The sequence below is a fragment of the Phaseolus vulgaris genome, chromosome 10, assembly GCF_051622355.1.
Source record: "Phaseolus vulgaris cultivar YP4 chromosome 10, ASM5162235v1, whole genome shotgun sequence".
Taxonomy (NCBI): domain Eukaryota; kingdom Viridiplantae; phylum Streptophyta; class Magnoliopsida; order Fabales; family Fabaceae; genus Phaseolus; species Phaseolus vulgaris.
In genome coordinates, this window is record NC_143507.1 from 4651158 (window position 1) to 4675040 (window position 23883).

A 23883-nucleotide genomic window follows, 5' to 3' on the forward strand; every position below is an offset into this window, starting at 1 on the left:
AGTTATTTAAGTTTTTTTATAGAACCTTTGAATAGATTATCTGGATGTGAAGGTGACGTGGTCACGATATCTTGAGGTTTATGCAAGGTAATGTGTTGTTTGAATAAGATTTTAATGTTTGAGTTTGTGACGAGATTTGTATAGTTTGAATGGATTAAATTTGTTGTGTGTTGTCGGTTTTTGTGTTAGATTATCGCATTTGAGACAAATTAGTTGAAGTTGTGGTTATTTGAAGAAAAATATTTCGTGTTAGTCTATGAGATTAATATGAATAGTATACATAATGACTTGTAATTTTTAAAGTGTAAAGTGTGTATTAGTTTGTATGTTTAATTGATTTGTAATTTTTTTAAAATGAATTATGTTGTATTATAAGTTTTGTACAAACCCTTTGAAGGGTTTACAGTATAGTTACTAGTTTAATTTTTAAAGTATTACATTTATGGTATAAGAGTTGTTCGTCCAGGATGAGTTGAGGGTAGTGGATTTGTTGTGTTTCTTTTGCTTTTAGATATTTGTCTAAGTCTATTTTGTTTGTATTTGAGTATTTGGGTCAATTGATTATTATAAATGAAAATAAAAGTATTAAGAAAGAAATTTTTTGATAGTGATGAGGGTGCACACTCATGACTAAATCAAAATGATTTTCTATTTTAATTCTAAAAAGTAGAGTACATTTTGAAGACATGTTTTGGATTATTATTTTTATATTCTGTATAATTTGATGTTAAACATATTTTTTTTAGTGTAATACATTTATTTATATCAAGTATTTATTTGTAGATTTTAAAGTTTCCTTTTAAGTTAATAGTTTTATACCATTATTTGTTTTGGTGTAGCATTTTTATATACTATAGGTGCTTTGTTGTTGATGATGGACACAAATTCTAAGTGAATTTGAGAGGCCTACCTTTGGAGGATCTAAATATAATCTTTGGAATGAATTGAATCTATGTCAATTGCATTGTTTTATTTTGTGATGAATAGAAGGTAGTATCTTCAAATTAGAAGAATATGAAGCAAATGGTTGCATAACGAGTGTGGAGTGAGTTACAAGTTACAGTAAGTTGCTTTATGATCTAGTTTCATATAGACATCAATTGTAAGGGTTACATAAGTTGTATGTTATCTGCTTAGAGTTTTACACACATATTTTTAGAGGAAGTGTCAATGTTTCATTCCATGATAGAAGTAGCATTTTCCTTTAATCTGGTGCTTGAGGTGAGGTTAGTGTTTATGGAACCTTATAATATGACTCCAATTTAATAGTAAAGCTAAAGAAAAAGAAATTGGAGATTATATGGGAAAATGTTTTTATCATGTTGAATGTGTCAGAATGAGGAACATCAATGTTACCGGTAAAGAAGAAATAGGTGTGATCTAAGTTGTGTGTAGATTATCAAAGGTTAAACAAAATTGGTAAGGAATGACTGTTTGATATATCACGTTGCATGAAACATTAATGTTTTCTAAAATAGACATGAGATTAAGGTATCCACAAATTTAAGTGAAGAATGAAGATATGTAAAAGGAACACATTTTATATGCTGATGATATAGGTGTTTTGTTGTTGATGATATATTTTAAAATGCTTATATATCCTATACTAAGGAGACACATGAGGAACACCTAAGGGCAATGATAGACTTCTTAAGGAAAAATAGTTTAAATGGGAGTGTTAGTCGATGAAGGTGCAAATTTTAGGGTATATTGTACCAACTCAGAAAGTCTAGTGGATTCAATCAAAGTAGAGGCAATGCTTCAACGTAATGTGTAATGTCCCAAGACTAACATGGAAACCAAAATTAATGTGGATTTAATTGACTATTATAGGAGGTTTATGAAAAGGTTTTCTAAGATAGTAATATTATCAACACAACTGAACTACAAAGAATGAGCTTTTGGCTTGGATGAACAAATAAGAGAATACTTTTCTAGAGTTGTAGTATATTCTAACTAGTTTACTGTTTCTCTTTGGGAAACAAAATGTTTCTTAATATTTAGAAACAAAAATATATGTGTTAGAGTATGATAAATTAAAGCAGACGAGTTATCGAAGAATTATGAAAGCAAGCTCAATTTACATCTAAGTATAACCAAGGGGTATCAAGATTTCAAAAAGTCTTTTTGTTGGCATGATACAAAGAAAGATATAGTCAAGTTTGTAGCTACTCATTTAGCTTGTAAAAAATCAAAGGTTGAACAATCAACGAGTTGGAGGTATGTTAACATAGTTAGAAATTCCCAAGGTGGGGTGGAATACTATTTCCATGGTTTTATTGCCTACTTGTCGCATCAATGAAGAAACATGATTTGATGTGGGTAATAATGGATAGATTAATGAAGATGGCTACTGAGTACATTTCTATTCACACTTAGAGAGTTTAACCATGGCTTTCTTAGATTGTAATTAAGAATAAATTCACTATTTTAGATAAGATTTACTTAATCAAGTCTAGTTGGACTTGAATTGATATTATTGGCTAAACTTGAACTTTAAGCATATTTCTGCATAAATTGGGTTATCTCCATGCTTTTGTATTTAACCAATTTGTATTTTCTTTTGCCAAGGTTTCAAGCGCTTGGTTTTTTTCTTTAATTGCTTCAATTCTTAAAATTCACTCCAAACTTATGTTTTTTCCTAAAGAACAACTTCAAAAAAAAAATAAAAATTAATTGTCTCCCAATAAACGACTTTATTTAACATCCTTAGCTTAACACATTCATTCTTATCCATCCTTGACTTAAGAAGAAGTGAGACTTGAACCTTTCTACTTCCCGAGCTTTTGATTTTTTATTCTTGACTTTGGTCAGAGATGTTTTCATAACTTGTACATATTGTCTCACTTATGTATTCAAACATATGGTTGTGTGTATCCTTATACAATGATGCAATGACATTCTTGTGTTTGGAAGGAAGTTGATGACAACGGAAGACTTGAGGGAGGTTTGCGCCGAATGGAGTTGAAGAAGAAGGTGAGTATGCATGTATTTTAGGTGCAACGTTCAAGCAAAAAGTTAGGCCAACTTCCTTGGGGTTTCACTGGGCTTGATAGCATCTATCAAAGAGAGAATTGGAGAGAAATGTGTTGAAAATTCAGAAACACAATTCATTAATATTCCAATTCTGTTTTAAAGGAGGGGCCACTTATTTACATGTTCATGTGTCTCAAAATCGTGCCTCTTGATTTCCTTCACCTTATTAGTTAAGTGAACTTAATTATGGTGAAGGTTAAACCAAGCTCATGGATGTCCATGCTCCTTAAGGTGCTCTAGAAGCCTTTGCTTGAGTCTCAAATGAAGGTTTCTAGAGTGACTTTGAGTTATTTTTAACCTATTCTAGAATTGACTTAGAAATACAAAGCTTAAACAAAATACTATTATACTTTTTACAATTTGTACAAACTAAGGAAAATATTTCTTCTGTACATTTATGTGGTTGATCTTCTGCTCTTAGCTGAGTGTATGGTGGCTTTGGAAATGAAGATGGTCTTCTATCACCTAATTTGAATGATTCAACCTAAACAAAAACCAAATCATATGAACACTTCTTAAATAAACCAAAATGAATTTAAAGATTGCTAAAGAAAACTTAAAGAACAATCACATGAACACTTTTCGAATAAATATTTTCTCAATAAATTTCAAAAAAATTTGTTTTTTTAAAAATGTTTTCAGAGTGAGAGTTATGTAGAAGTATCTATTAGGTTTAACATATTAAAACTTCAAAATAATCTATTGAATTCACTTATTAGTGAAATACACCTACTGAATCATAGTTTTAATATGTTAAAACAAACTGATCAAGCCTTATGAGAAAATAAGTGATTTTAACCTGATAAAGCGTAACGAGAAAATAAGTGATTTCAACATAAGCTTCAACTCCAACATTATGATGGCATGTTAGTTCATCTCATCAACAATAATACTTATATTTTACTTCTTTTATAAGAGTGAACTGTATGCATCGTTAGATATATGCAAACAAAAAGCGTTTATCTTACAAAAAGAGTTTATCTTTCCTAACATAGAAAATCATTTATTCATTTTTAACTTTATATTTTTTCTTTTTTCATAATCTTCATTTTGGAGTGATTTGTAGTTCACATTGAAAAATTATTTCATTATTCTTGATCTTAAATTGGCGTTAGGTTCACAACATCTTGTTTCAAAATTATAAGCTCAATTGGTATATTACATTTTTAGTATATGGTTAACATAACAAAGATTGTGATAGATGATTATATATACATCCACAACACGCAGTATACAAAAAGTAACACAATCATAGACCAAACAATGGATTAAAAGTAAAACAACATTAATACACATAGTGATAATTTAGAACCACTATTTATGGATTACAAGTATACTTCAAATTACATATGCTATTATAGAAAGATAAATAAACAGTTCACATCAAATATTCAAATCTTTCTTCGGTATTTGATCTGCCAAGTAAATATAGAAATGTCCTATAGCCCCAGTACGAAACTTGTTTTCGTATATGGATTCTAATGTTAGAACTTCGCCGTCTTTAATCTTGATGGAACCAGGTTTTGGATAGCAAACTGACATTCCAACTAGGTAACCCTTTTCATTTCCTGCTTCTTTTCCTGTTCCATATTTTGGATTTGAAGTGCATAAAACCCTTCCATCCTAAGTTAAAACAAAAACATAAATTTAGAGTAGATGCATTAAAATAGTTAAATTCTTACAAATATATATATAATTTATCAACAAATTTTATTACTAACAAATTTATGAAGAAAAAAAAAATTAACATAAGGTTATTTACATTATATAAATTAATATATGAATAAAAAAAATAAATTTAAATATTACCTGTCCGTATAAAGTAGTATTGACAACACCGGTGTGCATATGAGCAGTGCCATATACAAGATAACCACCTTTTGTCATTGGGATGTTTGCTTTCTTAACGTGAGGGGAGTCACTGTCATGATTTCTTGGAATAGTATATTCTGCCTATAATAAATTGAGAAATTTATGTTATTCACTTACCCACGAAAAAAAGTAATTAATAGCCGAATAGTTTTGTTTGGAATATAAGTGAGTTTCAAAAGTTTGCTTATATTTGTAAATTATAGTATATATTGAATAAATCATCTACCTGACAATCATGAATTTGTGTAGAACCATTTGATCTTACACGATCAGTTGAATCAAGTATATAGAACCTAAGAGGCACCTGGTGTTCATCCCAATCAACCCACCTTATTTTGTATCTTAGGGAAAGATTTCTTGTTGGTCCATGGAAATCATTTCTTAATTTGCATTGTAAGTTATCTTGACAACAAAAGAGTCCTCCTTTATAATTTCTTGGCAATAATTGACCATTAATGCCCACTGTGACATTGTAAAAGTTGTTTGGGAGATTTAAAAGCTTACACCTACACTCTGAACAACCTTTTCTATCATGTGTGCCACGGGTATCAATAACCATGATGCTAAATAACCATTTTTCTTTAAACCCATCCTTTAATTTTGTAGGATTACCTAATTCAACTGCAAAAGGATCTGGAAGATTTGAGGATGTTCCTCATGATTCTCCTCCCAAGCCCCAATAATGTGGAAGCAAAAATCCTTGGCACATACCCTCATTTCTTTCAAATTCGATACCGTTACGAAGGTCGTGAGATTGTTTAATGTAGTGTGACATGGTAATATTTTCAATATATTTTACAGCAAACCAATGATGAAGGTAAGTTTCATACAAAGGTACAGATTTACCAACTTCATCAACTACTTCAACATCAAAACTCTTGACCCCAATGTGACCCTTTGGAAAGTCAATATCCAGTAATGTTTTCACTGCAACTTTTCCTGGTCCCACTTCAAACTTTTCGGACAAAAAAGTAGCTGATTTGATATAGCTTTCATTAGACTCTACAACAATTGAGTGTGTTGTGCTAGGAAGCAACATCATCATTGATAATAAAATTATTGCTACTTTGAAGAGCGTCTTCATGTTAACCTACACATAAATCGTTAACATTAGACACGCAAATATGTATCCAATGTTATTCACGTGGTAAAAACATGTGATAATCAAATACGATTTAAATGAAAGGGTGAAATAATAGAACATTGATAACAAAAGTTGCATACCGTATAAGAAAAAGGGAATTGGCTAATCATGATGATGCTTCGGTCTTAGTTGAAGATGTATGATCGTTTATATTTTAAAGTAGGTAAATTTATATGTATATGAAATTAATTGCTAGTTTTATGTATGATAGATGACTTGATAGTGATATATTTGGCATAACTAAATATTAAATCTATGTGGATTGTCTCCTTTTATTGGATGTATAAGTTGTTTTCATTTCACTAAGCCCAAATTAACATGTGTAGACGTTGTTTACAACATGTTCAAACCTATTAGAAAACTCTTATACTATTTGTAGATGTTTAACCAGTTTGATTAACAATCTGTTTAAGCAAACTTGGTATGGTTTAATTTTTAGTGGGATTTATTTTCTTAATTAGCAACATTCATACATTGTATTGGTTGTAAGTTTTAACTGTTTAAAAGAGCAAAATGAAAAATATAAGTATATAAATGTAACAAAAAAACTATTTAAATAAATATATAATTTAGATTTATGTAAAGATATACTAAATTTGGAAGAGAAACAAAACTTGAAGGTTATTCTCCAGTGATTAGATTCTTAAGGCTTTTTTATGTGATTGCATATGATTGTTGTTACTTGAAGTGTCATCCTATCTGAGATGTCAAGTTTCATAGTGATGCCTAACATGAAAACATTATAAAAAAAAGTTAAGTTAATTTCAGTGAAGCATGTTGTTGAATGTCAAATATTAAGAAAGAAGTCATATAAGAGTATCAAATAACAATTGGATAAAGGTAAAATAATTATAAAAAATAGTAAAAGTAATTAAATGTGTGCTCTATAAATAATATTGGAAATTAAGGACCAAAGAAAAATTAATATAAGGCTTTTAGGTTACCTGATATCCTAAAGGTGTTTTAGTCATTTAGTCATTTTAAACAAGGACGAGTAAAATATGATGACAGGAATTGGGATGCATATCGAGACGGGGATGGGATTAATATGTACATACTCATCCTCATCCCCATACCCAATTTAAAAGATCAAGTGTTATTCATAAGTATACTCATACCCAATCAATGAAATTTGTCATTAAAATAAAGACTGGTGCAATACTTCCGAGGACGAATTCATTTATTATATCTAATTTTAAGAGTGAGATTTATTTATGAAAATGATTTAATTCTATGTTAAATTTATATACATGGTAGATTTTGAAAGATTATTCAAGTGGTTAATTTGTGCTTGACAACAGAACTTTAAAAATTAAAAGATTGTGCTTGTAAAAAATCATTTTTTTTTTCGCCTTCATATAATAGTACTTAATTACATGTATTTTGGGTAATTTTTAAATTGTTTTTTGGAAGATGTTTTTCTTTATTTTTGAAATCATACTTACAAGTATTTATTTATTTTTATTATGTTTTTATTTTCTTAAATAGTATATAGGAGCACAATTTTACCTTTTTAGTTTTTTAGAATTATTCTTTGAAGCAAGTTTTGTGTTTTTTCTTTTTAATTTTCTGAAACAATGATGTACTGGTCGGACGTGCTCGGGACCCAACCCGAGCACTTAAGCGTATGATCCTGACCCGTCTAGTTTATAAAGGTTCAATCTTTAGCTCGACCCAAAACGGAGATGGCCTAGTGACACGTCAGGTGGTCGACCCAAACAGTTGGTAAGGTATTTTAATAAGATAGCTAAAATAAAAACAATTGAATGAATAACTAAATTAGCTAAAGCACAGGTAGTTACTTTGAGATTTAATGAAAATAAACAGTTAGTGATAATGCTCTACCCGCATCCCTAAAATAAAGGTATATATTAACAAAATATCTTTATGATTATTAAATTCTGAAGGGAGATCTACGAATGCTATAAAAATGCCTCAAAATCCTGAACAAAGGTAAGTTCAATCTTTTGATACTACACCCATACACTTACACTATATTCAGATACTCATAGTTATACTCTCTCACTAACTTAATCTTCAGAAAGCAACAACAGCAAAAAATAAAGTCAGCCCAGAGTCCATCACCAGAGATCAATCCAGGTCAACCGACGAGAACATTTAGTGCCCACTGTGAGGTCCGGTAAAAACGGATCCCTTCAACGCTCTACAGTCGAGACGTGATGCACCAAGTAACGCAACACGATGAGGGCCACTGGGCAAGGGGCACAAATGCCTGAGGGGGATGAGCTCCCATGATGGATATCAAGTAGAAGAGGATTTCACTAATGGAAGAAGAGGCCATCCACCCAAGCATTTAAAGTTCTTCCTTCTAGTCTTCTCAAAAATAAAGAAGAAATTAAGTAAAGAGAGGACCAAGCCTAAAAGAAGACTACAAACATTCAAGAATGGGCTCCAATTAATATCTCTCTTTGTAATTTCTTTTGTATAAATTTGTAAAACATATAGGAGTAATGTTTAGGAAGGTGTATAAAGTACCTTAGGCGTTAGTTTTTAGGAAAGTGACTTTTCCTTCTCTTGCTCATTTAGGCGCCAATTTAGGAATAGACTAGAAGGTTGACTCTTCAATGTTCCTTCCCTTGTACTCTTGGTCGGTCATATGTCTCTATATAAAGACATGATAGGAACCTTCAATAATAAGTTAAAATTGATTTTTGAAAGTAAAGAATCTCTACCAAATTGGTGAGTGAGTGTGAGAGACTTGTGTCTTCTCCTCTTCTAGTCTTATCTTGGGAGATCTTGGGCTCTCAAGTGGTGGAAACACTAATCTTGAAGGCAATCCACCCCTTCAAGTGGCGTGCACAATTCCAAGAGCTTCATCCACATAAGTCCATTTTCCCCTTCACTTTCCAAATTACCCATTTTTGTTCTACTTGTTTGTTTTCACTTTCAATCTGTGCAATCTCTTCCTTATGATGTCCTCTTTCATTTGTTGTGCTCATATTCAATTTTAATCGATGCAAATTGGTTGTTCTTGCTGTTTTGGTCACGACCTCCATGGGTATAAATGCTATATGTTGTGTTCTTGAGTTTCTATCCATGGGTTTGTTGTTCTTGATGGGTTTCTAAGTGAGTTTGACTTGGTTCTTGTGTTTTGGTGAGTTCTTGAATGATTAAGAGCATTGATCCAATTCCTAAATAGTGTCTAATCATATACCAACTCTTATAGAATTCATAACATGTTCATATCATGTTCTTGGGTTCATATCATCCCAACCTTGCAATAAATCATGGAGACCATGAGAGCTCTCCAGCAGGCGAATGAAGAATATTGGTAGGAGCAAGAACGAATACAGAAAGAAGCCTGAGCCAAGCAAGAATGACTACGAGAAGAAGCCCAAATCGATCAAGATCCCCTTCGGGAGGAAACGCGACTTAATCAAGCACGTCTTGTGGCAAAAATCGATGCCTTTCGGAGGACCATAAAAGAGCACGCACAGGCTAATGAGGAGTTATGCAAAGCCAATGAGGAACTGCAGAGGAATATGCATCGTCACAACCGATGCCTCATCCGAGCAGGTTCCCCAGACATATCCTCGAGAGGTGACCCGAAGCCATTCTCACAGCAAATCATGGAAGAACCCATACCGCCTCATTATACCACGCCCAAGATCACCCCTTTCTTTAGCGTGGAAGATCCTGTGAGCCACTTAAAGGCGTTCAGGACTCAGATGATCATCTCGAGTGGCTCAGATGTTATCCGATGCAAAATTTTCATGGGCATGTTGACAGGAACAACTCTGCAATGGTTCACTGGGATCCCAGACGACCATATCACTTTTTTTTTTCTTAATTCTCCATAATGTTTAAGGAGCAGTTCTTGGCTAATAAATTTGACCCCCCGCGGTTTCCTGATTTATTTTATATAAAAAAAAGGGAAGAAGAGTTGCTCACAGAATATCTAAATCATTTTTGTACGATCTCGATAAGACTCCGGACTCCAAACAAGGAAATGGTGGTCGTCGCTTTTGTTAAAGGGATGACGACGAGCCTCTTCAGCGACTCGTTAATCTGAAACAGGGAGAAATTGTTATCTGATGTAAGGGAACGAGCTACAACTCATATTGAGGCAGAAGAAGTCGTACTCAAGAAAAACGACAATTCACGGTCAAAACAACCTAGGTATAAGGAGAGTAGCCGTGATCGCTCCTTGAGGGGCGACGAAGTAAAAGATTAGACTAGAGGTACGTTCCTTATATCGCGAAGAAAGACGAGCCGAAGAATCAAGCTAGTGAAGAGAGGCTAATCAGGCCAAAGTTCAGAGTATCCTACAAGGAACTCATAGGCATGGCCGAGGTAGTGCATAAGCTAAACTTTTCACAAAAAAATAGATTGGTTTTTGGGGTCGCGAAAGGAGAGCTGGTGTGAATTTCACAGGGCATGGGGTCACAATGTCGAACGATGCCTCTCCCTAAGCCATCAACTCTTAAAGATAGTCAAAGAAGGGTTCTTGGCGAAGTACCTTGAGGTCAGTCCAGAGGAACTAAAAGGGGAGGTCGCACCCCAAGAGCTAAACTACGAAATTCTAGTCCTTGGTGATCTAAATACCATTGTGAGAGGTTTCTATGAAGGTGGAAGCTCGACATATAGCCGTAAACACTATGCCAGAGCTGTGATATAAAATTTGAGGCACACAAAACATCCATAAGACAACTTAGAAGGTAACATTGTGACACACACACTAACATGTATATTTTTTTGTTAACTTCCTTAACTATGTTATTACTAAAATTATCTTTTCATTTTAAATTTATTTTATTACAATAAAATAGGCGTGTGTTTTAGGTGCAAGGTTCAATGAAGAGGTTAGAACAACTTCCTTATGGTTTCACTAGACTTGATAGCTTCTAGCAAAGAGAGAATTGGAGAGAAATGTGTTGAAAATTCAGAAGCACAATTCATAAATATTCCAAGTCTATGTTTAAAAAGGAAGAACCACTTATTTATAGGTTCATGTGTCTAAAAACCATGCCTCTTGGTTGCCTTCACCTTAGTGAAGTGAACTTAATTATGGTGAAGGTTAAACCAAGCTCATGAGTGTCTATGCTCCTTAAGGTGCTCTAGAAGACTTTGCTTGAGTATCAAATGATGGTATTTAAAGTGCCTTTAAGTTATTTTTAACCTATTCTAGAAATGACTTAGAAATACAAAGCCTAAAGAAAAGACTATTCTACTTTTTACAATTTGTACAAACTAAGGAAAATGTTTATTCTGTATATTTATGTGGTTGATCTTCTGCTCTTAGCTGAGTGTATGGTGCCTTTGGAAGTGAAGATGGTCCTCTTGTTGAACCAAGTGGTGTTCAAGCTTTGAAGAATCCAAATTCTTTGAAGGATGTTGAAGCCTTGGTTGTGCTTGTTGTTGCTGTGCTGGTTTAGTTTAGTTCTGGGGTAGTTTGAGTGTTGTAATCCACCCCTTGATCGAATCTAAAGCGTAGGCATTCTCAATCTTTTTAAAAGTAAAATGTTTTCAAACTAAGTTAAAACAACCAATTGTTTTGTCGAAACAACCGATTGTTTATACTTAGATGTTTTGAGAAAAGATTGAAAACTGTTTTTCAAATGGTTGAGTTGTTAAAACCAAAACAACCGATTGATTCGAGGAAACAACCGATTGTTTGTTTTGGGACCATAACAGAAAAACTGTTTTATCTTTGACTGAGCTTTAAATGATTTAACTGTTTACGCTCCAATCATTAAATGCTTTGACCAATCTTTTAATGCAATTTAAGAGTTTGTTAAGATTTGATAACAAACAACATCTTTGAATAAATTCAGAAAAACAGATTTGAGTAACAATCTTTTACAAGATTTTGAAAAGAGTTTTTGAGTTTTTCAAAGAGCTGAGATTGCTTAGAGTTTGTGATTGATCAAAGTGTGTGGAATAGGATTCTGCTTGTATTGATTTCAGATTATCTTCTGTAACAAGTGTAATCCTTGTACTCTGTGAAACAAGTTTCTGTCTCTGTGTTTGCTGAGATTGGTTGTGTGTTCTTGAGGGGATCAAGATCAATAATCTTAGTGTTGGTGTCTTGGCCAAGAAGAGTGTGTGTCTTGAGGTGATCAAGGTCACTTTCTTGGTTGTGGTGTAAGTGATCAAGGTGTGATTGCTTAGTGGATTTCCTCAGGGTTTCTGAGAAGACTGGATGTAGCTCTGGACTTGGAGTGAACCAGTATAAACATCTGTGTGCAATCTCTCTATCCCTAACTCTTTAAATTCAGTTTTGTTTGTTGTTTGCTGGTATAAACAACCGATTGTTTCTGTGAAACAACCGATTGTTTTTTTGGTACTACTGTTTTGGCAAACTGAATTTCTTATCAATTGTTTCTTGAGATAATTTCATTCTTGTTTTAAAATTTTGCGAAAACCCTCTTTAAACAATTCACCCCCCTCTAGTTTAAAGCCATCCATTCTAACACCTCTATCACCTAATTTGAATGATTGAACCTAAAAAAAAAACAAATCATATGAACACTTCTAGAATACCCCAAAATGATTTTAAAGATATCTAAAGAAAGGTTAAAGAATAGTCAATGAACACTTTTTGAATAGATCTCAAAATAAATTTCACAAAATTTTGTTCTTTTTAAATGTTTTCAGAGTGAGAGTTATGTAGAAGTATCTATCAGGTTTAACATATTAAAACTTAAAAATCATCTATTGAATTCACTTATTAGTGAAATACACATAGTGAATCATAGTTTCAACATGTTAAAACAAACTGATAAATGAAAAAAATAAGTGATTTTAACCTGATAGAAAATTAGTTAAACAGATTGAAAATACTTTGCTAGAAGTACAACGAGTACTAAGTAATTTTAAAATATTAAATCAACAATTCAACCTCTTAACGTACTTACTATAGTTAAAAAGACCTTCAGCCAAGAACACTTTAATATATTTAACTACCATTTTAACCTGTTAAAATTATCTCTCCAAGTTTAGTTTAACTAATTTCTTTAGTAATATGTAAGATCACTTAAACATCATGAAGAAATAATAGAAATAAATGACACACATGCAATAGAAAAACAAATTGTTTATTTGATTATGAGGGTTCAATTCAACAAATACAATTCAACATAAGCTTCAACTCCAACATTATGATGGTCTGTTAGTTCGTCTCATCAACAATAATATTTATATATCTTGTACTTCTCCTATAAGAGTGAATTGTATGCATCGTTAGATATATGCAAAGAAAAAGTGTTTATCTTACAAAAAGAGTTTATCATCTTCATTTTGGAGCGATTTGTAGTTCACATTGAAAAATTCTTTCATTATTCTTGATCTTAAATTGGCGTTAGGTTCACAACATCTTGTTTTAAATTATAAGCTCAATTGATATATTACATTTTTAGTATATGGTTAACATAACAAAGATTGTGATAGATGATTATATATACATCCACAACACACAGTATACAAAAAGTAACACAATCATAGACCAAACAATGGATTAAAAGTAAAACAACATTAATACACATAGTGATAATTTAGAACCACTATTTATGGATTACAAGTATACTTCAAATTACATATGCTATTATAGAAAGATAAATAAACAGTTCACATCAAATATTCAAATCTTTCTTCGGTATTTGATCTGCCAAGTAAATATAGAAATGTCCCATAGCCCCAGTACGAAACTTGTTTTCGTATATGGATTCTAATGTTAGAACTTCGCCGTCTTTAATCTTGATGGAACCAGGTTTTGGATAGCAAACTGACATTCCAACTAGGTAACCCTTTTCATTTCCTGCTTCTTTTCCTGTTCCATATTTTGAATTTGAAGTGCATAAAACCCTTCCATCCTAAGTTAAAACAAAAACATAAATTTAGAATAGATGCATTAAAATAGTTAAATTCTTACAAATATATATATAATTTATCAACAAATTTTATTACTAACAAATTTATGAAGAAAAAAAAAATTAACATAAGGTTATTTACATGATATAAATTAATATATGAATAAAAAAAATAAATTTAAATATTACCTGTCCGTATAAAGTAGTATTGACAACACCGGTGTGCATATGAGCAGTGCCATATACAAGATAACCACCTTTTGTCATTGGGATGTTTGCTTTCTTAACGTGAGGGGAGTCACTGTCATGATTTCTTGGAATAGTATATTCTGCCTATAATAAATTGAGAAATTTATGTTATTCACTTACCCACGAAAAAAAGTAATTAATAGCCGAATAGTTTTGTTTGGAATATAAGTGAGTTTCAAAAGTTTGCTTATATTTGTAAATTATAGTATATATTGAATAAATCATCTACCTGACAATCATGAATTGGTGTAGAACCATTTGATCTTACACGATCAGTTGAATCAAGTATATAGAACCTAAGAGGCACCCGATGTTCATCCCAATCAACCCACCTTATTTTGTATCTTAGGGAAAGATTTCTTGTTGGTCCATGGAAATCATTTCTTAATTTGCATTGTAAGTTATCTTGACAACAAAAGAGTCCTCCTTTATAATTTCTTGGCAATAATTGACCATTAATGCCCACTGTGACATTGTAAAAGTTGTTTGGGAGATTTAAAAGCTTACACCTACACTCTGAACAACCTTTTCTATCATGTGTGCCACGGGTATCAATAACCATGATGCTAAATAACCATTTTTCTTTAAACCCATCCTTTAATTTTGTAGGATTACCTAATTCAACTGCAAAAGGATCTGGAAGATTTGAGGATGTTCCTCGTGATTCTCCTCCCAAGCCCCAATAATGTGGAAGCAAAAATCCTTGGCACAAACCCTCATTTCTTTCAAATTCGATACCGTTACGAAGGTCGTGAGATTGTTTAATGTAGTGTGACATGGTAATATTTTCAATATATTTTACAGCAAACCAATGATGAAGGTAAGTTTCATACAAAGGTACAGATTTACCAACTTCATCAACTACTTCAACATCAAAACTCTTGACCCCAATGTGACCCTTTGGAAAGTCAATATCCAGTAATGTTTTCACTGCAACTTTTCCTGGTCCCACTTCAAACTTTTCGGACAAAAAAGTAGCTGATTTAATATAGCTTTCATTAGACTCTACAACAATTGAGTGTGTTGTGCTAGGAAGCAACATCATCATTGATAATAAAATTATTGCTAGTTTGAAAAGAGTCTTCATGTTAACCTACACATAAATCGTTAACATTAGACACGCAAATATGTATCCAATGTTATTCACGTGGTAAAAACATGTGATAATCAAATACGATTTAAATGAAAGGGTGAAATAATAGAACATTGATAACAAAAGTTGCATACCGTATAAGAAAAAGGGAATTGGCTAATCATGATGATGCTTCGGTCTTAGTTGAAGATGTATGATCGTTTATATTTTAAAGCAGGTAAATTTATATGTATATGAAATTAATTGCTAGTTTTATATATGATAGATGACTTGATAGTGATATATTTGGCATAACTAAATTTTAAATCTATGTGGATTGTCTCCTTTTATTGGATGTATAAGTTGTTTTCATTTCACTAAGCCCAAATTAACATGTGTAGACGTTGTTTTACAACATGTACAAACCTATTAGAAAACTCTTATACTATTTGTAGATGTTCAACCAGTTTGATTAACAATCTGTTTAAGCAAACTTGGTATGGTTTAATTTTTAGTGGGATTTATTTTCTTAATTAGCAACATTCATACATTGTATTGGTTGTAAGTTTTAACTGTTTAAAAGAGCAAAATGAAAATATAAGTATATAAATGTAAAAAAAAAACTATTTAAATAAATATATAATTTAGATTTACGTAAACATATTCTAAATTTGGAAGAGAAACAAAACTTGAAGGCTATGCTTCAGAGATTAGATTCTTAAGGTTTTTTCATGTGATTGCATATGATTGTTGTTACTTGAAGTGTCAGCCTAGTTGAGATGTCAAGTTGCATAGTGATGCCTAACATTAAAGTTTTTATAAAAAAAAAGTTAAGTTAAACTTATTGTGATAAACTTTTCTATTTTGGTGATATGGTGTGTGAGAAATTATGTTAGATTTTAGGTTAAGATTGATTTTTCAAGGGTCATTTACACAATTAAAGATTTCACTTGCCTAGTGGGTAATTCGTCTAAAAGCTCTGTGAGGAATAATATGTTTGATTTTAATGTGCTTAAGTTCTTTGATATAAATACTAATGGTGTTGCTAGGGGTTCTCCTGGTCTTGCTGTTTGTGGTGGTATTTTTTGTGGGAATATGAGGGAGTTTATTGGTGATTTCTCTGCTTTCCTTGATATTCAGATTGCTTCGATTGTTGAGTTTTATGGATGTATACATGCTATTGAAGAAGCTCAAGAGATGGGTCTTACTAGTTTATGGGTTGGATGTGATTTTGCCTTGATTTGTGCTGCATTTACTGTTAGGACTAATGTTCCTTGGATTATTCGTAATAGGTGGAACATTTATCTTAATTACTATGGGAAAATCAGGTTTAGGATTTCTCACATTTTTCAAGAAGGGATTGCATGTGCTAACACTCTTGCTAAGTTAGGGTTTATTCATAGAGAACAATTTCATTAGTATAATAGGTTTCCATCTAGTCTTTTCTTAGAATTATTTATTAATAGGTATAGATTACCTAAGTATCGCTTTTGTTAGATTTTTATATATGAGTTTTGGTTTAATCTCCCCATATTTGCTTGTATTTCCTTTATTTCTTTCTTTGTAAATAATAATTTTTTTCATGTGGTGGCAGATGATTGTTGTTACTTGAGGTGTCAGCCTAACTGAGATGTCAAGTTCCATAGTAATACCTAACATGAGAGTTTTTAAAAAAAAGTAATTTATATAAAAAAAATACTTATTTATATTTTATACTAGAAAAACATGTTTATTTTATTTTTAATATATTAAAAAAAGTTCAAATTTAATTTCTTCACTCATTTTTATTTATTTTTAAGTATTATTTTTATCTTTTAATTCAAAAAATATATATATTTTAGTATAATGCAAACTAATTTCTGTTTTTTTTTCACCTAACATCATAGACTAAGTTTGGTCATGCTAATTATTTTTCGTCTCGATAATTCTATTGTTAGACTGAGTTTGGTCATACTAATTATTTTTCATCTCGATAATTCTATTTGCATTAGTCCAAACATGCGATAAACCTAAACTCTCAATTCTAAATAATAAATCCTAAATCCTAAATCTTAAATCTAAAATCTAAAATCTAAACAGTTAAAATATTTTTTTTAAAAATTAATTCTTTTTAATTTAAAAACATTTACATTTTCCTTAAAAACGAACATTTAAGGTTATTCAAGCTATCATAGTAAAAAAAGTTCTTAAGGATTTTTCTGGGTAATCTGCTCAATTAATTTTTTTCTTTTTAATTTCTTTTGGAAGTGTTTATAAAAAAAAAGTTATCTCAAAAGGTCTTTAATATTTTATTTATTTCATATTTTAATAATTAAATAGAGACACACATAATAAATTAAAATGATATAAGAATAATCTAAAATATAGAGTTCACAATAATATTCATCAAAAAAACTTGTATTACTCCTTTCCAAGAAAAACAACAACTCTATATTATTGTTCCTTTTACCAAAAAAAAAAGAAAAACTCTTATTCTTGATACATCATTTCCCGTATTCATGTGTGAGGGTAACACAGTTACTTCATTTCATTAAGGAAGCACAATTTGGAACTGTGGATGTAGCTGTTCCATGTGCATTAGTACAAGAACAAGAAGCTGGTTTTCCTGGTACAGAAGATTTAATGGTAACTTGATCCAAAACAATGTTGAAACAACCTTGTGAACTGCAAGCTAAGGTAATGGCTTTGTCGTCTGCAGATGTTCCTGTAAACCCTCGAAATGTCACCCCACTCACTTCAACTCCTCCTCCACTCTAATTGTGCCAAATTCAATGCAACATTATATGCAATGAACACCATAAGCAAGTTGAAATCATCACAAGATATAATAATATGAAAGCAGAGTTAAGTATATACCTTTAAACTCACATAGTTTTGATTTATAATTATTGGGTTGGAAACCTGTGTTAATGTAATTTTCTCATAAGTGATGCTTCTGGCATAACCTAGTCCACCCTGTAAAAATATTACAATATATCAAATATTCTGTTACATTCATCTGAATCATTACTCTCTCAGAAAACATAATACCATGGTTTTGAGTTGCAGAAAAATCCCTTAAATACCTGAAATGTCTTTATTCTTGCTCCATTTGTAGTTTTGTTGAAGCTGCAATCATATACATAAACGTGTTCCACCTTGTCATGGCCATCGTTTCTACCCAGGCTACCAATGCTGATTAATCCATTCATGCCAAGTTAGAAATAACACAAAGCTATTAACTCAATGAAGAAAAAAATTCTATAGATCGATGTGATGTTCATGTATTATTTTCATGTTTGTTATAGAACAAAAGATAATTTGATCAAACCTTATTCCATGGCCTGGTCCACAAGCAACTCCAGTAGCATTGATGTAAGAGGACTCACCTATGATTGCAATGCAGTCATCACCTGCTTATAGAAAGACAGCATGAGTTAAAGTTGCAGATATAATATGAAATTGTTCTAAAATTCTACTGAAATTTGAATAAGAACATAAGATGAAAACTTGGTTTACCAGCAGCTATATTGGAATCTTTTATCAAGATATTTTTGGAAGAAGAAATGTCGATTCCATCAGTGTTGGGACTATTAGCAGAAGACTGAATGGTAATATGAGAGAATGTTGCACCCACACAACCATTTATGGTTATGTGAGCTTCTGGACTATTCATGATACTCAAATAACTAACACTGAGACCATTGCATGCATTGAAACTAAGGACCTGCAACATCAAAATTACAAAAGTTCATCATAATACTACTATAACCAACCAAAAAAAAAACAGATTATGCAGCAAAAGATCAATAAATGAATACTTTGAGTATAAAACAAAAAGTTGTGGAAATATAAAGTGTAAGATATCATCTAACCGAGGGTCGTGGACAGTTTTTGCATGCCCACCAAGTAGAACCGAAGCCATCGATTGATCCTCCAGTTCCATCAATAGTGAGACCATTCACGTTTGTGATCAAAATTATCGTAGATTTATCACCTAGCCATGCATTCTGGGTTGCTACTGCTATTCTTCCTTGAAGCTGCAAGTGATGGAAAAATAATAAACAAAATAAATAATACATTTACTTTATTGTAAGGAATTCTTGAAAAAATTGGACTTGTATTTTTATGATATAGATATTTAATATTAACGAGAAAAATTGGAAAAATAGTTAAAAAAAAAATAAAAAAATAAAAAAAAAATATATATATATATATATATAATCTAACTCAATTACTTGGATAAGAAAAGTAAAGAATTTCTTAACAATATTTTATTTCAGTAGTCTGTTTTTAATTTAGATAATTTTTTAATCATTTTTGTAAATTGGTCAAAGTTTTGCTTATAAACTTAATATCATTAAAAAGAGTTAATTTGTGTTTGGGATAATGATGTAATTATTCAATTGTTTCATATTTGACATTTTCACATCATTAATTCTTAATTGAAAAATATTAAATTATTTTAACATCATTAGAAATCCCTACTGAAAAAATTAATGACATATTTACTATAAGTATTTATTAAACCTACTATATACTTTTGATTTATAAGAAATTACAACTCAATTGCTATTTTTATTACTCTTTTGAGCATTTATTACCATTAATATATTTTAGATATAACTTATCTATTATCTACTAATATAGTAATTAATAATTTATTTTAAATATTTTTATCAGTAAATATATATATTATACTAAATATCTCAACTCTTATAAACCAATAGTGAAATATCAATTTCTTTCAATCCCAAAATATTTTTATACTATAAACTGTTTCCAAAATACACTCATTCTCATGACTTGACAACTTAAGTAAGGCGTTAATAAGTTTTTCACCACCCATACCCATCATAACATATAATTTATTTTAAGTAGTATTTGATTTAAATAGTTTTCATTTAATTTAATTCATTTTCATACTTTAAATAACACAAATGAACTTTAAATAACAAACTATTAATAAATTATTCATTTAAACAAAAATTAAAATTTATTAACAAAATAATTTAATTTTAATTTCACTCCTCCAAGATAAAAATATATTTAAATTTGATATAAGTCAAATTTTTCTACAATTTTATAATTTTAAATAAAAAATTTGAATCTGTAGTCAAATGTACGTCTTTGTGTGGGGTTAAACAATATATACATTACATTTTATGTTTGCTTTATTTAAGAATTTTTTTTTAATTTAGTTGGAACTAATTTTTAAATAAAATATATTATCAATATATTTATTTAAACTTTTTTATAAATAAAAAAATATAAATTTAGAGTACTGTTCATATAAAAGAAAAATTATACATTAACAAATATTAATTCTGCATTGTTATATTTTTAGTTGTGCGAACCTTAAAAGGACAATGTAGGGTATTTTTATTTTTTTGTTTGTTTCAATATTCAAGTTGAATCACTTTAATTTATTTATTTTTGTTGTTAATAAAAAATAATTTGCATTACTTAAATAAAAAGTTATAGCTCCTCCTGTGCATTCATTAAAAAAAATCACTATTCAAAATTTACCTCATGTTATTTTATGAATATTTAAATAATTATATTTTTTTTACTTACTGAAAATAGGAAAAAAGAATTTTTATTTTATTTTATAGAAACTCTTATGTTAGACATGATTATAAAGTTTGTCATTTAAACTATACTGACACTTCAAGTAACAACAATCATTTATCATCACATCGATCATTACTTCAAGTAACAACAATCATTTATCATCACATCGATCATTATCAGATGATAATACCTGAATTTTAATGTTTGTGGCTTGACAAGGACCTTTGAGGATTATGTTCTTCTTCAATAAGAATACTCCTTTTGATGGTATAACTAGAGTTGATGCCCCTTTTGTTGAGCATGTCTTTTGCCATGCACTTAAAAATGCCTGTTATCAATTCAAAAGAGAAACTTCATAATTGGCCACAGCCTATATAAAATGTGTACAAAAAAGTAGGAACTATATATAAGAACAATAATCTTCCTCTTAAGAAAGAAGAGAAACAACAAAACATTTACCTGGGAATCATCAGTTTTACCATCACCATGAGCACCATAGTCAATCACATTGTATGTGTTTGCAGATCCCATCAACCTCTCACAAAAACATGGTGAAACAAAGCAAAGAATCAAAACCCAACTGATTAGTCTCTGCATGTTTAGGAATAGTGAAGTTTTTTTCTTGTTTTTTGGTGACTATTGATCCTTCAAAAGATTAATCAAGAGTGAGCTGCATATAATGAGAGAAAGAATAGGTTATGGGGTTTAAGTAGCAAAAAAATAAAAATAAAAATAATACTTTAGACAATATATATCATAAATGTTTATTTATTATAGTAATGTACATTATAAATGTTTATTTAGAAAATTCAGAGTTTATTTCTTTTAATAAAATTTATAATAGATAAGTACTTTAAATATGTCAATTATGTTATAAATAAAATCACAATAAATTAACAAATTAATATTAAACTATATTCTTGGATTTATATTAATTATGAAATGTTGAATTTCTTTTGTCAAAACTTTGATTTCTGAAAAAAAGTAATTTTTCTTTTTTGACTTCTATAATAGCTTTTGACCTTTCAATTTTTCTAACTGTTATTTTTATTACCAAAATCAACCTTTTAATGTCAACTCCAAATTAAATCTAGAATAAAAATGATAGAGAGGAACATAAAATAAAAATGTTATAAAGTAATTAAAATCAATAAGACCAAGTAAAATTGAAAGACGAAAATTTGACACAAGAATGAAAAAAAAAGCTCGTAATTATGAGATTATCAACTATAACATCTACCATTTATATATATTATTAGCAATGAAAAAATAATTAATGAGAGTATTTAAGGAAACTCCAACCCTTTATAAAAAAAACTACTGAAAGTAGCCCATCAAAAATATCTAATCTCATTGCATATATCCTTCATTTGGATCCAACCATTCCTGAAGTGGTTTTTATTTATTTATTTTTTAATATCGATAAAAAAAAACATGATCCAAAAAAACACACAAGAGAGGACTATGTCACTTTATCTATACTCACTACCAAATTGTTTTCAGACCATCTATGTCAATCACTACTATTTATATATAATTGTATGTTTTGTATTTATAGTTATCATTTTTCACAATAGTGATTATTCTCATACAATACACATACAAATTCTTTTTTTTTTATCAACAAAAAAATGAATAAATATGAACATTGGACATTTAAGGGACTCTCAATTTTATTATAAAAAGAAGATATATGATATATTTGTTCAACCCTAAAAAAAACATATCAATACCTGACAAACCAGTCAACCCTAAAAAAGTCCATCTTCATCGACATCATCCCCTCATCACATAAAAGTCAATAGAATAAGGTTGACAATTGTCGAGCATTCAACCACAAAAATCAAAATGAGTATTTAACAAAATTAGAATCTTGTCAACCAAAGTTATGTCTTCACTCATCCACAAAACTTTTATGACAAGAATCTTGTAGCGAGAAAAACTCCAAACTCTTTGGACACAAAAGTTTCAGGAGTACAACCTAGGAATCTTTTAAAATTGGAGCTTTGGATATCAAAGTATATAGGGCCACCTTAATAACAAGTTTGTTTTGATTTACTACATTGCTTCTCAGTACCCCTACACAACCATTAAGTATGTTTTCCCAGTCATCAGCTAAAAAAAAACAACAACACATGCCTTGTTGCTCCATTACAGATCAAAGACGAAACCAACATTAAAAAATGCAGAATTTTTAACAGGAAGAGACATTGTGAAATCAGGTCATCCTACCTAAAAGTTATCAAGCATTATAAGGATTCAATATCCAATAAAAATAGTAAAATTAAAGATTTTAACCAAAATCAAGTCTTTAATTAAGCAAGTCTTTAATTAAGCAGTGTAAAAAAACATTCACCTTCCCTTGTTTAAATATGACTTTATTCCTTTAATATTCCCAAATTTTACTTATCATTAATATGGAGATGAAATTGTTGAAAATAGTACCTAAATATTAATATGTTGAGCAAACATATGTCTATCCAACTCTAACGTTATTCCACACTAAAGATGCTATTTTACGTCAAAAAAATAAATGTTGGATACACTTCTTTTGGAATAGGTTTTCTTTGCCTAACTTTAGGTTTTCTTTAGATTTACCCAATTTAATTTGCAATTAACTCTAATAATAACAAATTTAACAAATAGGTACTGAAAAGAACAAAAGGTTAACGTAACGTTAATTTTTGAAGCTACATGTTAGGAATTGAGCTTCCAACTTGATGCGAGAGGACTGCATGGCAATTTAACCTTATATTAGCAACAAAGACACGTGTGAAAGGGATTCCAATCATAGTTAAAAGAAAATCATAATGAAAAATTTTAGATTATCATTATTATATTGATGTTGAAAATAAAACTTTGTGAGTGAAGAGTAATTTTTTTTTATGAGACCAAATAACGATGAGTAATAATTGTGAGTTCGTTTTACTGATACTTTTTAATGTAAGGAGTAAACAAAATTAATTGGATTAATAGTTGTTGTCACTTTTTAACATTGATTTAGTTTTATAGCTACCTCACATCTGTATCATATTAGAATTTCTACATCACAAATTACAATTTACAAAATAATGATTCAAAACTATTTCTATCTGTTACTGACTCAAAACTATTATCAAATTCTTTCA

At 30.2% G+C, this 23883-nt stretch overlaps 3 protein-coding genes and 1 non-coding gene across 4 annotated transcripts; 1 reads left to right on the forward strand and 3 right to left on the reverse strand.

Moving 5' to 3' along the window:
- Positions 1 to 4419: 4419 nt before the first annotated feature.
- On the reverse strand, positions 4420 to 5992 carry LOC137819114 (uncharacterized). Its single transcript, XR_016516346.1, has 3 exons — positions 5135 to 5992; positions 4846 to 4989; positions 4420 to 4659 (listed from the first exon to the last, which is right to left on the reverse strand). It is a non-coding gene; the product is annotated as an uncharacterized LOC137819114 (transcript).
- Positions 5993 to 13644: 7652 nt separating this feature from the next.
- Positions 13645 to 15217, reverse strand: LOC150024164 (uncharacterized). The gene is made up of 3 exons (XM_090296569.1): positions 14360 to 15217; positions 14071 to 14214; positions 13645 to 13884 (listed from the first exon to the last, which is right to left on the reverse strand). The coding sequence occupies exons 1-3, from the start codon at positions 15215 to 15217 to the stop codon at positions 13645 to 13647; spliced, it is 1242 nt and encodes a 413-aa protein (XP_090152695.1).
- Positions 15218 to 16195: 978 nt separating this feature from the next.
- LOC137819115 (uncharacterized) lies at positions 16196 to 16621 on the forward strand. The gene has a single exon (XM_068622867.2). It carries the CDS (start codon positions 16196 to 16198, stop codon positions 16619 to 16621), a length of 426 nt encoding a protein of 141 aa, XP_068478968.2.
- A 1003-nt stretch (positions 16622 to 17624) lies between these two features.
- Positions 17625 to 21413, reverse strand: LOC137819206 (putative polygalacturonase At3g15720). Its single transcript, XM_068622984.2, has 8 exons — positions 21215 to 21413; positions 20946 to 21083; positions 19057 to 19221; positions 18701 to 18908; positions 18513 to 18594; positions 18268 to 18376; positions 18059 to 18157; positions 17625 to 17955 (listed from the first exon to the last, which is right to left on the reverse strand). Exons 1-8 carry the CDS (start codon positions 21350 to 21352, stop codon positions 17725 to 17727), a joined length of 1170 nt encoding a protein of 389 aa, XP_068479085.1. The 5' UTR covers positions 21353 to 21413; the 3' UTR covers positions 17625 to 17724.
- Between the last annotated feature and the right edge of the window lie 2470 nt (positions 21414 to 23883).

Excerpts from the sequence above, each read along its gene's own strand:
- LOC150024164 (XM_090296569.1), bottom strand. The coding sequence starts at position 15,217 with ATGAAGACTCTTTTCAAACTAGCAATAATTTTATTATCAATGATGATG. Across the intron at positions 14,215-14,359 it reads CACCAATTCATGATTGTCAG|GCAGAATATACTATTCCAAG; the intron begins GTAGATGATTTA and ends AATTTATTATAG. Across the intron at positions 13,885-14,070 it reads ATACTACTTTATACGGACAG|GATGGAAGGGTTTTATGCAC; the intron begins GTAATATTTAAA and ends GTTTTAACTTAG.
- LOC137819115 (XM_068622867.2), top strand. The coding sequence starts at position 16,196 with ATGTTTGATTTTAATGTGCTTAAGTTCTTTGATATAAATACTAATGGT.
- LOC137819206 (XM_068622984.2), bottom strand. The coding sequence starts at position 21,352 with ATGCAGAGACTAATCAGTTGGGTTTTGATTCTTTGCTTTGTTTCACCA. Across the intron at positions 21,084-21,214 it reads GTAAAACTGATGATTCCCAG|GCATTTTTAAGTGCATGGCA; the intron begins GTAAATGTTTTG and ends AATTGATAACAG. Across the intron at positions 18,595-18,700 it reads AGATTCCAATATAGCTGCTG|GTGATGACTGCATTGCAATC; the intron begins GTAAACCAAGTT and ends TTCTATAAGCAG.